This window comes from Falco biarmicus, chromosome 6 (assembly GCF_023638135.1).
Source record: "Falco biarmicus isolate bFalBia1 chromosome 6, bFalBia1.pri, whole genome shotgun sequence".
Lineage (NCBI taxonomy): Eukaryota > Metazoa > Chordata > Aves > Falconiformes > Falconidae > Falco > Falco biarmicus.
Window position 1 is genome coordinate 86,390,723 of NC_079293.1, and position 14,892 is coordinate 86,405,614.

General features: G+C 42.5%; 1 protein-coding gene across 1 annotated transcript in view; it reads left to right on the forward strand.

Moving 5' to 3' along the window:
- The window catches only part of KIF26B (kinesin family member 26B), a 303,527-nt gene that overhangs the window by 83,837 nt on the left and 204,798 nt on the right, over nucleotides 1-14,892 (forward strand). Inside the window, exon 2 of the mRNA XM_056344683.1 lies at nucleotides 12,188-12,721. Within this exon, the coding sequence (XP_056200658.1) occupies nucleotides 12,188-12,721 (534 nt within the window). The remainder of the gene's footprint in view (nucleotides 1-12,187; nucleotides 12,722-14,892) is intronic.

A 14,892-nucleotide genomic window follows, 5' to 3' on the forward strand; every position in this document is an offset into this window, starting at 1 on the left:
TCTCCCCTCCTCCTCCTTTTCTCTTTTTTTTTTTTTTTTTTTTTTTTAAATTTATTTTGTTTTGTTTTGCGTGGCTCACTTGGGGACTATTTGGAAAAAGATTTGTAATCTTAGCCTTCATCAGACCACACAAGTCAAGAGCCTGATCCCCTCTTGGGCTTGTCAGCAGTCAGCTTATTCAGGACAATGTGAGCTGTGGTGGGAGTGGGGGAGGCATGTTTTTAGCCCACACTTGTAGATTGGTGTCATGGGGGGCCAGCAACACCGTGCTGTTCGACAGTGAGGGCTCATTATGTGCCTGTCCCCTGTGGTCCCACAGCAAGGGCTTGAGGCTTCTGTTCACAGTGAATGGATGTGGGGAGGGGAGCGCTTGGCCTCCTTCAGCTCTGAATGCTTTCATTGAGACCTTGGTGAGAACGCTTCCCAACTGAGCCCTGTCGTACCCTCCACCATTTGAACTCTTTGGGATTTTGTGAGGGTGCGGAGGATGGGATACAGGCTGTGGAGGCCGTGACAGCCAGGGGTTGCACAGTGTGAGTATTTTTAAACAAACGCAATAGTCCTGAACTGACACGATGCCTACTTTTTGAGTTTGGGATGTTCTGTTTTAATTGGTGACAACAACAAAGGACATTCTTAGTTGTACTCCAAAGCTCCCCTGATGCCACAAATCTGACTGTAGAGATATGTATTGAGACAGAGCATTTAGCAGCCTGGCAGAAGCGCAGTGGTAAGCGTTACACCGTGTTTCTTGCTTCTGGCTGTCAGTGTTCAGAAGCAGCAGCTTTCCCAGGGGGCTGACTAAGGCCCACAGCATTGTATTGTTCTCTTTACCAATTTCAGCTGGCTTCAGATCCATGAAGGTTTCTGCTGTATTCACAGCACCAGATGCCTGGCAGCCAAGTGACCCATCAGCTTCTGGACCCAGGCTGGTACCTTCCTTTAGAGCCGCCTGGCATCATGCAGCTGTGTCAGCTTGAGTCAGTGCTGGTGTGGTGGGTGCCTTCTGGATCACCTTGCAAGGGAGCACCAAAAGCAGGTCCTTTGGCATCTGCAAAAGCCACAGTGAGTGGAGCTGGAGCTCTTTTCTCATGTAAAGCCACACTCAGCAGCCTGACAGCTTCCATCCTTACCACAGCTTTTTATCTTCCCCATGCATCTTCCTGCACTCACCAGCCCCTCAACCCAGTCTCTGTCACCTACCCTTGGCACAAAATACCAAATCCCGTGCAATCCCTGCCTCAGCAGATGCAGGCAGAGTCTGCTGAATTGGAGCTGAAGCATATGTTGAAGTATACAGCTTAGTTTATAGTTTATGTAGAAATTCACATGCAGACACAATTTAATGAAATTTAGCAGGTACATTTGCAGCCGACATAAGAGAAAAAGACTGCGTGTTACAGGCTTGTCATAACACACATTCTACCACTTGAGCTGTACTGGCATAGTCAAACAGTGCAACTGCCCTAAGGCTGGAGAATAGCGCTTTGCCTGCTGCAAGGGTGTCGCATGCGCTGCAGTTTGTCCGCATACTGCCCGTGAGACACTTGTGACAGTGTAATTCTGTTCCCGCTGAGAGCTGGCAGATTCTTGTGACTTTCATTAGCTTTTCTCGGGATCTTTTTTTTTTCTTCTTCCTCCCCTTTGCATACCCCAAATATTTATACTTGCTAACCAAACATAAGCTGATCTTGCAACTGGAGTGGAAACCTGCAAACAGCTTTGCTCCTGAAATTATTCCCAGCTGAAAGGCTGAGGTGTGCTCCGCTTCCTGCCCTGTATACTAGGTGGAATAGATGTTCTTTCATGGCTGCTCTAATGCTCTTAGATTTCTTTGGTTGCATAGAGGTTGGGGGCACTCAGCACCTTCTAAGATTAGGATTTTGACTTTTGTGGTGCGTTTTTGTTTGTCTCTAATATTTTTGTACAAGCATAAAAATGGAATCAATATATCTAAGCTACTGTGCGTGAGAAATGTGTGGAATATGGGGGCATCAGAAGTGATAAAGTTCTAGAGAGAAGTGTATTTACAGCTACAAATTTCACTTCCAAATAAAAGTCTTTGATATGTTAAATCTCATTTTAGGGGTTCCAGGGATCACAGGCAATAATTACAAGTGATTCCATACGCACAAAAGAAATTAAGCAAAACCATAATTAGACAATTTGATAATGAGATCATTAACAAGCTCTTAATATAACTGTGTTAATGGAAACAGCTATAAATACATAACTATATCTGGTTACCGTCTGGTATTACATCAAAGCTGAGGAGCTTTCAGAAGCAAATGTAACCCACCCTGAGATAATGTAAAACTGTTAGGAAAAAACATCGGTGGGTTAGGCTGGGATTTTTCTTTTCTCAGTTCACATTATTAATAAAACCAATACCAAGTTCTAATAAAAATAATGAATTACGTCATGCACATCCAAAGTGGTAAGTACAGTGGGATTAGTGCACAGTGGGATTAGTGCACAGAGTGAGGAGGGGCATCACAGCTGAGGGGCAGGAAAAAGGTCAGAGGGTATCTGCTGGATCTGGGAGCTGTGTACCTGATAATCCTGCTGAGCCTGAGGCTGGACTCCAAAAAGCTGTGCAAACCAGGGGAGAAAGCACAGGCATGGTATTGCTGGCAGGAAAGGAACAGGATAGTTGTGCTTTTCCCTCTCCAAGGAAAAAAGGGGATTTCCAAGAGACTGAGTCATTGAAAAGTAGTTTGAGCTGGGACACGATGGGAGTTTGAAGAATCCTGAGGCAGGAGCAAGCAGAGCAGCCCTCTCGTGGGTGAATGGCTTGGGCTGAAAAGGAGGTGGTAAATGATAAAAGGCCAAATGTTACTGGGGGAGGAAGATGCAGCAGATCGAAGTGAGACTGAGAGCCTGTATGGCTAGACAGCAGGGGACGTTTAGCTGCCTGTGGAGCAAGGGGCTGTCAGCACCTGGTATGTGGCTACTCTTCAAAGCAGCAGCTCACTGCAGGCTCGGCGTGTGTCAAGGAGGATGTTTCAGACAGGTGCTGTCAGACTTCAGAGCTGCTTATAGGATGCTCTTGTGCAACTTCTGTCCACCTGAAACACAGCATAAAGTCTTTTGGGAAAGCAAGGTGGCATATGACACATTTATAGAGATGTGGTTTTTCTTCTAGGTTAGTAATCCCATCTTTGTGGACCCCATCAGTAGACCTTCAAATTATTTGTATCAGAAATTAGCTGGAAAAAAAAGAATCCTTTCATAGACCATTGTCTTGATTTCTCCTCTCCCTCTCTTTCACACCCCCCACCCCCCAACCCAATTCACACCATCAGCTTCAAGAAGGCATCTTGTCTTCTCCTTCTGCAACCTCAAGGGTTGCGCAGTGATCTGGGACTGTTCTCCACGGTCTCAGCTGACCTTCTAGCTTTCACACATCCCACTTGCCTAATTCTGGGTGTATTGACATGAAGGAGATAACTCCTAAAGAAGGCATGTAGTAGTTCTGCAGATGTCGAGGTGCATGTTCTTTAGTTCAGTCGGGATAAAAGGCTGGTGGAAATCCCCAGTCAACACCTAGTGTGAGATATGACTGCTGCTGAGTGATAAATGCAAGTTTGTACGTAGCCTGGAACATTCTGTGTGTACAAAGATTTGAGAATCAGTGCAGAGGGGAGAATCACTTCTATTTCCAAATGGCATGTTTTAACAATGTTATCTATCTAATGCAAAATGGACACGTTAGAGAAGAGGCAAATACGTTTCACATTTTCACGTGCCTCTGACTGTGAATGTGCATGGGAGAAACTTCATTATTAGTGTGAAGTGACTGTTGTCTTTGTGATATACTTTCCCAGTGGTTAGAAACAAAATTAATTTCTGTCTCCTAGATGGCACACAGATAAGCTCTGTCTGATTTGAGTAAAGTGGAAAGGATTTTACTTGCAGTTTTGCTAAGATTACTTGGGTTGCCTGGTGTTTTCATATTCAAGGATATAAAAGAAAGTCAACTTGAAGTGTGAATTTCAAATGGCTTTTTTAAACTGCAGTAAAATGCTTCAGGTTTTAACTGACCATAATTAGTGCTGTACTAAGGCTTGCAATGCTCTAACTCTAGTCAATCCATATCCTTGACCTTCCCAAAGCCTCTCCAGTCAAGGTGAGAAGGGTGGAAATCTGACAGTGGCAGAAAAGAATCTAGAGTAGACCCTGAATGAGTGTCGCTAGAGAAGACCACAGCCAAGGTGAACGGAAGGTAGCTCTGCTGAACCAGGTTGGAAACTTGATGTGTAGAGACTGGTAAATTTTTTTTCAAAAGCTGAACGAATTAAAAATACCAAAACAACCCAAAAACCAAAAGGGAGATTGGAGATACAAAGGTAAAGCTCTTTACCCATTGTCAAAGCCACCAATAGCCTGTATCAATCTAGTGATCCTCCGCCCCTGCCCCCTCCAAAACAGTGATTTTGCATGCAATTTAAAGATACTAATATTTCTTAGTGAAGAGAAGAGCATAAGAGTGAGCATGCAGAAATGTTTTACAAAAAACAGGATACAAAAATAAGCTGAATAGGACAGAACATTTTGATTCTCTGATGCATGTCCATTGTAGATGTGCTGAAGCTGAACAGACTTGATGAAAAATGTTACAAACTGAAAGGTTCTTTTGAGAATGCTAAGCTGTGAAATAAAAATACGTTTTTCTGATGATTATTAGCCTAAAACAAAAGGGATATGAACCTCCTGTTTAAAAACAGTTACAAGAGCTTTCCGCTTGCTACAAACCCCTTTGTAAATTAGAACAGCAAGCCTATAGCGTCACAAATACTCTCCTGACTTTCACACTCGTGCTGTTTAGTTACTATTCTCCAGGTGTGACAGCTGTTTGAGAAATCACTGGTTACAGTGTCAGTAGCAGCTCAGTGCTGGCATTCATCAAAGAACTGTACTGCTCTTCTCACAGGAAGAGCAAGCTAAACTCTGAAAATGCGGAGGTGTGTCAGAACAGTCATTGCTGCTGTAGCCTGGTTACTCAAAGGGGTTCAAATGATCTGTTAATTTGATGTTTATCAGAGCTTGGAATAATGGAAAGATTTGAAAGGATCAAAGAAAAGCTAATGTTATTCCAGTATTTTAACAGGTCTGGGCCATGTAATCATAAGTCAGTCATGCTTCATGCTTATCCTCGATGAGTTTGAAAGGGTGGGTAACAGGATATCAACAGTAAAGAACAATGTCTTTGTGAATGGCAATCAGAAGGATTTTATGAAAAAAAGGTATTATCGCATTTGCCCCTATGATGAGGAATGTGACTAAACATTTGGTTGATAAAGCTAATAGTTTGTAAGCTCTTGAAAGCATCTAATCCTCACATATTTAGGTCGAATTTGTAGCTGGACTCCAGCTGGGTGGAGAGGCAGCAACAGCAACCGAGTTCTGTGGGGTGACTGGATACTTGGGCGAGAACGTGTCTGTGAAACCTCTGGGTTGCATGTACGGCACAAGACTGCTTATAGCAATGATGCATACAGTACTAGGGGGTCAAGGTGAATAATCAGTCGAACACAAGCTCATAGTGTGCTCTGGTGGCTAAGAAAGCAAATGCAATCCTTCAACATTCAGACAGAAAAATACAAAGCAAGGAGGAGAGAATGGAGCTGCTTTTTTCCAGCACAAGTGATGAGGCTTCGGCAGTTATGAATTTGTTCCTATTCTTTGTGCTGTAAAAAGGGTGCTGACAAATTTTGTCCATTTGGCAGCGGCTGAGTTTGTCTAACAAATAGCTGTAGAGGAAGCTTCCCTCCAGGATACCCTGTGCACGCTGTGGGCACAGATTCAGTCTGGGCTGCGAGAGCTCTAGACAACTGCATAGCAGAGATCATTGGGCAAGGCTTGGATTTGCACCACTGAATGTATATTTAGATTTTCCTGCTGCTATTTCATCTCTTCTTCCCAACTCAATTAAAAATCTGGCTGCTGTCTAGCTATCAAATGCTAACACAAACACCTGTGTGCCAGATGTGTACAGCTGTAAGTCTGTCAGTGCTGATCCATCACCACAGCCATAAGCCAATCCATGGAGCAATTAGAAAACACTTTTTGTTTTCCCCCTTCTTCTGTCCCTCCTCTCCATTTTCAATCCTATTTTTCCAGGGTTTTCTCTCTTCTGCATCCTGCTGCTGGAAGTTTGTAAGGTGAGTCTTGCTCAGACTTTCTGTCTCTTTCAGATAAGAAGACAAGGAGACTAAACCAAAGCAGCATATTTTTCTGGCTGCAGAGGAGCTGGTTTATAGTGACAAATGTTAAATTATAAAAGTCCAAATGTCAGTAGTATGTGCCAGCTCAAGAAAAACATCTTGAAAATAGTAATGTTGCAAGTGCTATACCAGACAGGATTAAGATTTGATTTTTTTTTTTTACCCCCCTCCCTGAAGAGACCTGCTCCCCTAGACGTGTTCTGAAGATAGCGACTGTAGGACAGGGAGCACTCTCATGGCCTTTTTGAAAGCGAAGGCTCAAGTCAGCAGCAGAAAACAGTTCTTCAGGTTTGAGGGACAAAAATGCTACTTAGTTAAAGAGGCAGGACGTGATAACACTGCGGAGGTTTTACTGTTGGTAAGACAGCCTTTTTACAGGAGCTTGCTGGAAACAGGCTGATGTAAAAACCCTCTTTCTTATTCCACTGTGCTTTCCCATGCCCTCTGTCTCTCCTTTTGCTCAAGTTCCTACTTACACATCTCCCGGACTGCCTCCTCTTTCCTCTCCCCAACATGTAGTAACAGTACTTCTGCTGGGGAAAGGAGAGAGTTTCAGAAGGAGAGGGAGCTGTGTTCTCCTTTTCTAGCAAAGATAAGTTAATTTGCTCAGCTAGGGGTGGTAGCGGATGGCTTATGTGAAGAAGACGTGTTGGGCATGAGGGAAGTCTTCTGTGACAGGGAGGGTAAGGCAGTGTGGTCCTTCCCAGAGGTGTCAGTTGCTGTGTACAGAGCAACAGAAAAAGGGAGGCTACCTCACTGCCCCTGCGTCTTGCTTATGTGCAACTTTGGCTTTTACTTCCCAAGACACTGCTTGTGCTAGCAGAGATCCTGCCACCTTAGATAATTCAGATGATTCAGTTTTTACTTAGCAAAGATAACCGGTTTTTATCCAAGGGTTCCAAGCTCAGTTTGATGGTACGGCGTTACTAATTCACAGTCATAGTGTGTATCCTGTCATGCTTCTTCGAGGAAAATCTCCCGTTGACTTCAGTTTATTTGAACATACTTTTGCTTTAACAGAAGTGGTGTCATTCAAACAGTAAGGAGCATTTTTTCAACTGTTGGGGCTCTGGAATGCTGAAAACAGCAAATCTCTGAAATGTAGCCTAGAAGATGATAAGGATACGTTTATGTTAGGGTGCAAAGTCACTTGGAAAATAGCCTGAGTGCCTCTGGAAAGTAAATTTACAAGTATAATCTTTTTATTGGGCTGGAAAATACACCCTCAAGAGAGAAAGAACAGAGGGGATTCCTCCCCCCCTCCAAACAGTGACCAACCATAGACTAACAGGGTTGTGTTTAGAGCAGAGATGTTTGCACAGTCATGGAAAAGCATATGCTTTTTATCAGGGTGAAGACTTCCCTCCTACTAATTTTCTTAATTAGTTCTTTTACTCCCTGCCTGTGGAGAGTGAGAGTCTGGAAAACACAGTTCTGCCTGGGCAGAACTTTGGTTGTTGCTTTCCCCTGCTTCTCCCCTCACCTTGTGTGATGGATTACACACCAGCAGTCTTTGCTGCCTGGACCTTGTCAGAAACAAAAGAAGTCCGTGAGTCTTCCATGAGCATCTTCAAGCAGAAGCTGGCCTCTGTGATTTAGTTAGTATTGACTACTTTGTGTTTCCCTGAAGAGCAATAGTAATATTGGTGTTGAAGAACACGGTTTGATAAGAAGGTCTTGAGATCCTTTGTATAGTTGAGTTTTCTTGGAGGTAGAGCAATGGCATAGGGTTCCAGTGTCTGACTTGCTTAGGCTATAGTTGACCAAATCAAAGAGAGGCACGCACAAAATCTTACAGAGTATGTCCTACATTAGTGTCTGCTCGCGCTTTGTTTGCAAAAAAGTAGTATGTGTATGAGGTGTTTGCACATGGATCTATGATCAGCTAGGCTCTGTGTAATATGTAGAAGTGCAAATTGCTCATCGTGTTTCTTGCCCGCCTCACTGCCCACCAGCTGAGCTCTGCCTGCTTTCATCGTGTCTCTGTGTGAGCTCTGTGTGAAATTTGAGTATGTGTGAAACAGTCTGTGCTTCACGCTGGAAGTGCCTGTTTGCTTCCTCTGCTGAGGAAGAGGGGCACCAAGCTGAGCCGCAGGAAGGGAAGGGTTATTCTCTTTGTAGTCTGCTTTCTTAGTGATGGAGTTAAAATGTCATGAAAACTATAGCGCAAGGCACAGATTTACAAAGGGAGATGAAGGAGACGAGGATACTTCTTCATTACCTTACATGATCATGCAGTAGTGCTGTTCCTCCTCCTCTATGAGGTCAGGACCACATTTACCCTGGTACAACCATCCATGTACTTCAGCGTTTCTTAACTAGTGCCTGTTCACTGGGTGCATTTTCACTGGGTAAAGCAAGAATTCCTCAGCATACCTGTCCGTGATGGGTGTCTAAAAAGCAAAGCTTCCTTTCTCTTCTGTCTTTCCCATATGGGTTTTCAGTTCCTCACCAAAGATGAGTTACAATGGAGAAGATGAACAACTAAATATAGCTGGAGTTGGTGTTTACTTGAGCTTGAAAACTGGAAGGTAATGGGAAAAGTCTCCTTGCAGCAAAGCTCAGCCTGCGCTCTGTTTAGTTCACTGCTTGCCTTGTGCATTTATGCTGCGGTCTGTGTTGTGACTGATATCCTGAAGCTTTCAGACCTCTTACATGCCTTCATTTGTTTATTATAGGAATAGGAGTTTATAGTAATGCTGTTTATACTAAAGATGGATGAACCATTACAGCAATAAGAGAAACCATCCTGAACCTTTGCCCCGAACTCAAACCAAACCCTTTTGTGATTTTTAAAGTTCTGTTTCAGTTTTCAGTGTCACTGCACTTTGTTCTGTCATGAGCAGAAATGAGTGCCAAAATATAAATGGTATTTCCAGTGTCAACCTCAGATTTCACAAGCAAACCTGCTCTCATGCCAGGGAGTGTGGGGTTTCTTAGACCTCACATGTTTCAGCAGCGAGTATAACCTTTCCAACTCCTGCTGCTCACTGCAGCTAGCGTGGAGTGCTTATCCAGTGGGGCTTGCCCGTCACTATTTCATATGGGAGAAGACACTGTTGTATGCCTATGGGACAAGATGCTGTTTATTGAACTAACAAGAACTCCTGGGGGAATGTGTGCAGATGATTGCTTGCAGATGAAATGCTGAAAGTGCTGTGTAGCTGCATTTCCCTGCTATTTGAGCAAGGGTGTAGTGACTGTCCAGCTTTGGCCTCCTTCCTGCTAAATGTGTTGTAAGCCTGTCAGCTGATGCTTCTGTGAAATTATAGTGGAGCTGCCCAGTGCAGAATAAGAAGGTAAATGCTCTTTTAGGCTCTATCAGATTTGTTTTGAGAACAAAAAGTGACTAGTGTGTTACTGGAACCTGAGTTTCTCCAAATTTATTTGCTGTCCTGTAGGCTTTTCTGTTTCATGTTCCAGACTCAGCTCCAGTGCTGAACTGTCCGTCTAGTAGAGTCTGATAGATTAGTAGAGCCAGTCTTTGGATCAATCAGTTCAGGTTGTGCCTGTTTCCCTCCTTTTGGCTCCTGAGGAGGAACAGTCTTCCTTCTTCCCTCCCGTCCTCCCTCTCTCTCTTTGTTTATTGTTGTATCAGAGAATGATCTGATGTTTGTTTTAACACTGAGATGAAGCTGAATTCACTGCTGTCCAGCACTCTTTAAAGCTGGTGTGCTACTTGAGTATTTATATCATGCTGACATTTGCTTACTTTAGAGCAGGCTTTATTTCCTTGGAATATTTATCATAGTATCCAGGAATTTCCATGTTGAACTGCTGCTGGACCTGAATGTTGTATATAATTACCTGGGTTCAAGCCCAGTTGCCTAAGGGAAGTTAACTTTCAAAGAACAACAGCTAGCTCTGTGGCATTAGCTTGCTGAAGGAAGAGCTGGCAAGGATTTTTTCCTGGACTGACGTGGAGCAGCCTGTAAAAAAGACTCACACCTCACTTCAGCTATATAGGTAGCTTTGTCTAGCTCATTATGGGAAAAGTAGAGAGTCGGTTCCCTGCATACCTGACATCATGGACAGGGTGCCTATATCTGATGTGATCTGCTGACCTAGTTATGGTCTGGGTTGGAAAATAAGATTTGACATCTTTTGCATCCTGTTTTTTCCCCCTGATTTCCACTAGTCCCTTTTCCCAAAGGGTAAGGGGGGAGGGTTGGTGCAGAATCCAGTTCCTGCCTTCCTGACACACTTTGATGCTCTGACCCCCTTTGTGCATAGAATAGAAATGACCAGCTTGAGGCTTGATCAGATCTCAGGCTCCTGTTGTTTCCCATCAGCTTATACGACTCTCTTGGGCTTCTGGGGCTAGAACTGCTCTTTTGCTGCTAAGCATAAAAAGGCACCATGATTTATGAATCAATTAATCACTGCATGCTGAGGAGCTGTTCACGGTAGTTAAACAGTGAAAATAAAATACTCGAGTATATAATAAAGACGGATCATAATGAATATGACCCTCTATCAACGAATTCCTTCCCGCCCTGTATTTTACCCCCTACTCATTCTTCCCCAGGGCAGCCAAACTATCAATACATGAAATTTGTCTATCTTGGATGGCATGGCGTTCATCAAATTGCTTGATAAGGGTGGTGTCTATTTCTGTGATTCCCCCCCTCCCCAGTCTGATTTCAGTGGCTGATAAAGCCACAAAGCCAAAGAGAAAACCAATTAAATAATTCTGATGCTAATGATTGTAAAGTTTTTTGAGTAGTCATAAGAAAATACACAAATAAGTCTCCAGACTTAAGGAGGGGAAGGTGAAGTCTGCACTGCCTGGTCTGTAAAACCACAAAAATGTGGTGTGAAATTTCCAAGAAATATTTCCAAAGCAAAACTGCACAAGAGAGAATTCCACCACGTAACTGCCATTGTTTGCTGTGTAACACACACATCATTGCTGTGTGTTTCTAAAACTGCACAATACTGTAAGAACTAAGCGAGTTTGGTCATAAACCCTTGCTGAGGCTGCTGTTGGGCTTCACAGCTTACTGAAGCATTTCGCGATTTTGGCCAGCACCCAATGACTGTAGCCAGATCAGGGTGGTGTATTGCTCTGTGGAGAGCACCAGTGACTACCCATCACAGATCGACCCGTGAGGTAAGGGTATGAGGCAAGAGGTTTTAAACCTGATCATGTGGTTTTGCACCAAAACTACGTTTCCAAGAAGAAAATTATTCTTTAAAAGTTATTGACCCTATTTTCTATTTTTTTCTTAAAATAAAATTACTGGTTTATTTTACATTATCAGCAGATACCCAAATAGTGGTAGAACATTTCAGTAACAGAAGTTGTCGATTTTTTTCTGGCTGAAAAAAATGTGTTCTTAGTAAATGAAATGCCAAAAAGCTCTTGAAATATCCATCTGTTTTGAATTCTGAAAAGGATTTTGGGAGAGTGATGGTACTTCTTGATTTTTGTTGTGTTTATTAATTTTTTTATTTTATTTACAGGCAGGCTTTGAAATTTTACATTTTGTTGCAGAGTATTTCCTGGATTTTCTGAGCACCAAAAGCTGGCATTGATAGGTAGATGGATTTGTGAACCTTGCTACAAGCCCACTGGTTTTAGTGGAGTTGCTCTTGATCTCACCTGTGTAACTAAGAGTAGATTTCATTCAAGCCAGAAATTAGGTGCAGTGGTGTGAAGCAAGTTAATTCATTCTCTCTGCCATGCATTAAAGCTTGCAGTGGAATTATTATATTTGCCACTTATCAGTAGAAGTTAAAGAATTTTTTCTTTCCAACACAATCTAGCTTCTCATTTTTGTTCAGCTCTGCTGCTGGCATATGTTGACTGTATCTAATGGCCTTTGTTTGCATTCTAAGCTTATCTCATAAATTGGCTTTTGAAATGCACAATCAGCAGTAATAATGTTTCACTGTGGTGACCATGGTTAAACATTTCTTTCCTGTCCCCCCCTCTCCCTTTTCTGTTTGATTTTTAGGACCCAGGCTTCTCTTCGGTGATTCATGACAAGCTCCAAGTCCCCAATACCATTCGTAAGGCGTGGAATGAGAAGGACAACAGATGTGATGTTTGTGCCACGCACCTGAACCAGTTGAAGCAAGAGGCCATTCAGATGGTGCTGACCTTAGAGCAAGCTGCCAACTCCGAACATTATGATGCCTCGCCAGGCTCTCCCCCACCTCTCTCCAACATCCCCACGTTAGTGAGCCCCCGGCACATGGGCAGCCTGCAGCCCAGGGACTGGGCATATGTGCCTGCTCCTTATGCTACATCTAATTATACAGGCTTTATTGCCAACAAACACAGTGGAAAACCCAACAGTCTAGGAATTGTCAACGGGGTGGAGAAGAAAAATGGCTCTCCTGGACACCAAGCCAAGGTCAGCTTTCAAATGGCCACCAGCCCCAGCAACGGTAACGTTCTCAACTCTGTGGCTATCCAGGCTCATCAGTACCTTGATGGCACCTGGTCTTTGTCAAGAACTAATGGCGTCACTCTATATCCCTACCAAGTAAGTATTTTAAAATAACAAAATATGTTCATTTTCTTCCCATCAAAGCTTGACGTGGGCATGCTAACACTGCTTGCTCCCGTTGGGTAGAAGTACAGCCATTCATACAGTGAGCATCAGAGCAAGGAGTGCTGCAAATTCCTGTTACCCTGATAGGGTATTGAGTTGGGGCAGACACAGATCACAACCAGTATTAATTAGAACACCTTTTTTTAATTCAGCTGTTGTTAATAATAGAGCCAAGCTGTTGTTTTTAATAGCAGATAACTATTCATAGAGTATATGCAATTATTCCCTCACACAGTTCTTTCGCTCATACTGCTTGGTTGGAGCAACAGCTGGGAGCCACTCACACTTGTTTACTTCCAAATAGAGAGTAGCCCTAGTGCACCACTGACGTCTGGGTTGGTATTCACGAAGTACCCAGAAGGTCTTTTGGTTCATCATGTACGCATACGATCTATAGTCTTTGTCTACATATAGCAGGCACTGCCTTCATTGATGTGTTCTAAGTGACGTGCATTCTTATTGGTGCCATTGTGTGCTGGTGGCCTTCTGCAGATTGGACCGATTCTTGGTGTTTTGGTATTTATCTGTTCTTGTGGACTCACTGGGTCCACTGGTCTCCAGAGTTTAGCAGTTCTGGGGAGATTTTCGCATACTTCTCAGCACGTTCTTTTCTTCCCCTCTGGCCTGCCTGCTGGTTTCTGGTACACCGCACCCACAAGTACCTGTAGAACCTACCCACACCTGGGACCCCAAAGGGTCTTTTAGGACAGCAGGGTAGGATTTCTGATGCACTTAACTGCAGGTGGTGAGATTTTCAGAGTGCCCAAGCATTTGCAGATTGCGACATAAGCCTGTTCTTTCTGAATTTTCCCAGCCATCCCTGTTGGCTTCCTTAGGCACGTAAGTATATTTGGAAGTTGCTCTTTCTACTAAGTTAAGAACAGATTGCAAGATAGAACCCTAAATTAATATTTAACATTTATCAGTATGAGTAACTGATATTACAGCCAGAAAAAAGTGATATTCATAAGCATTAAGATGTTGTCATGCACCAAAGAAGACCTGGTAAAACCAGTAATGAACTACAGTAATTTTATCTGGAAAATATGTGACTTTATAGTTTTGTGGATTTATGCTCTAGTGAACCTGATTCATATTTGGGCATGCCAGTATGTGATCATAGTTTAATCTAAGCAAAAAATTAAAAATATCTGATTGTTTGATCTAAGAAAAAAAACCCTAAACAAGGAATGCACATTAAGAAAACTGAATAATTAATTGTATTACAAAAATCAGTTTTATTGCATTCACAATCTTTGAGGTTCATCTTCTATGAAAATGTGGGTTTTGTTTACTTTTTAATAATGGTCATGGTTCCTAAATGGTTCATTTTGTCTTAAAAATATTCACTAAGGAGAATCTAATATTCAAAAGTTTCTGGACTGATCCTGTAGTTTGGCTCCAGTTAGATTAAGGACTTTCCCCTACCATTTTTCTCTCCTTTCAGAAACCTTGAAATAGAAAAGGCACCCCACAAAAAACCCCCAACCAACAAAAAACCCAAACCAAAAAACCCAGACAAACTGAAAAAAAACCCAAAGAAACCTAGCAATGTTGGTCCATGATGGACTGTGTTGATATGATAGTGAGTTTTATATTATCTTTAAGATTCCACCTTCAAATGTTAAAATTCTCACTTTACTCAAATGTCACATTTAATTGCCCAGTCAAAGAATAATGATAGCTTTTGTCTTTAAACACATTGAAAGGATTATAGTGTTTGGTTTTGTAGTATCTGTATCCGACGGGGAATTAGTCAAGTAAGAAGAAAAACTTTGAAAGGTAATTAATTTGTGATTTGAATTAGTAGGAAGATGCGAGCTTTGCTTTTTCTGCTTTTGTGTGCAGAAACCAATCTTATTTGCTACACATTTTGAGAATATTTTTGATCTCTCTCCTGTATAAATATATTTTTTTGTTATGCACTGACAGATATAGAACTCTGCTGGGAAGAGCACTAGGAAGAGGAATCTGCTATCTCATGTTAATTAGAACCCTTCTGATTTGAAGGTGAATTAAAAAAAAAGAGGTGCTAGCTACTTACTTGCGAATGTCTATATATTAATTAAATTTTCTTGCCTTCCCTTAAGAACAGTGATTAG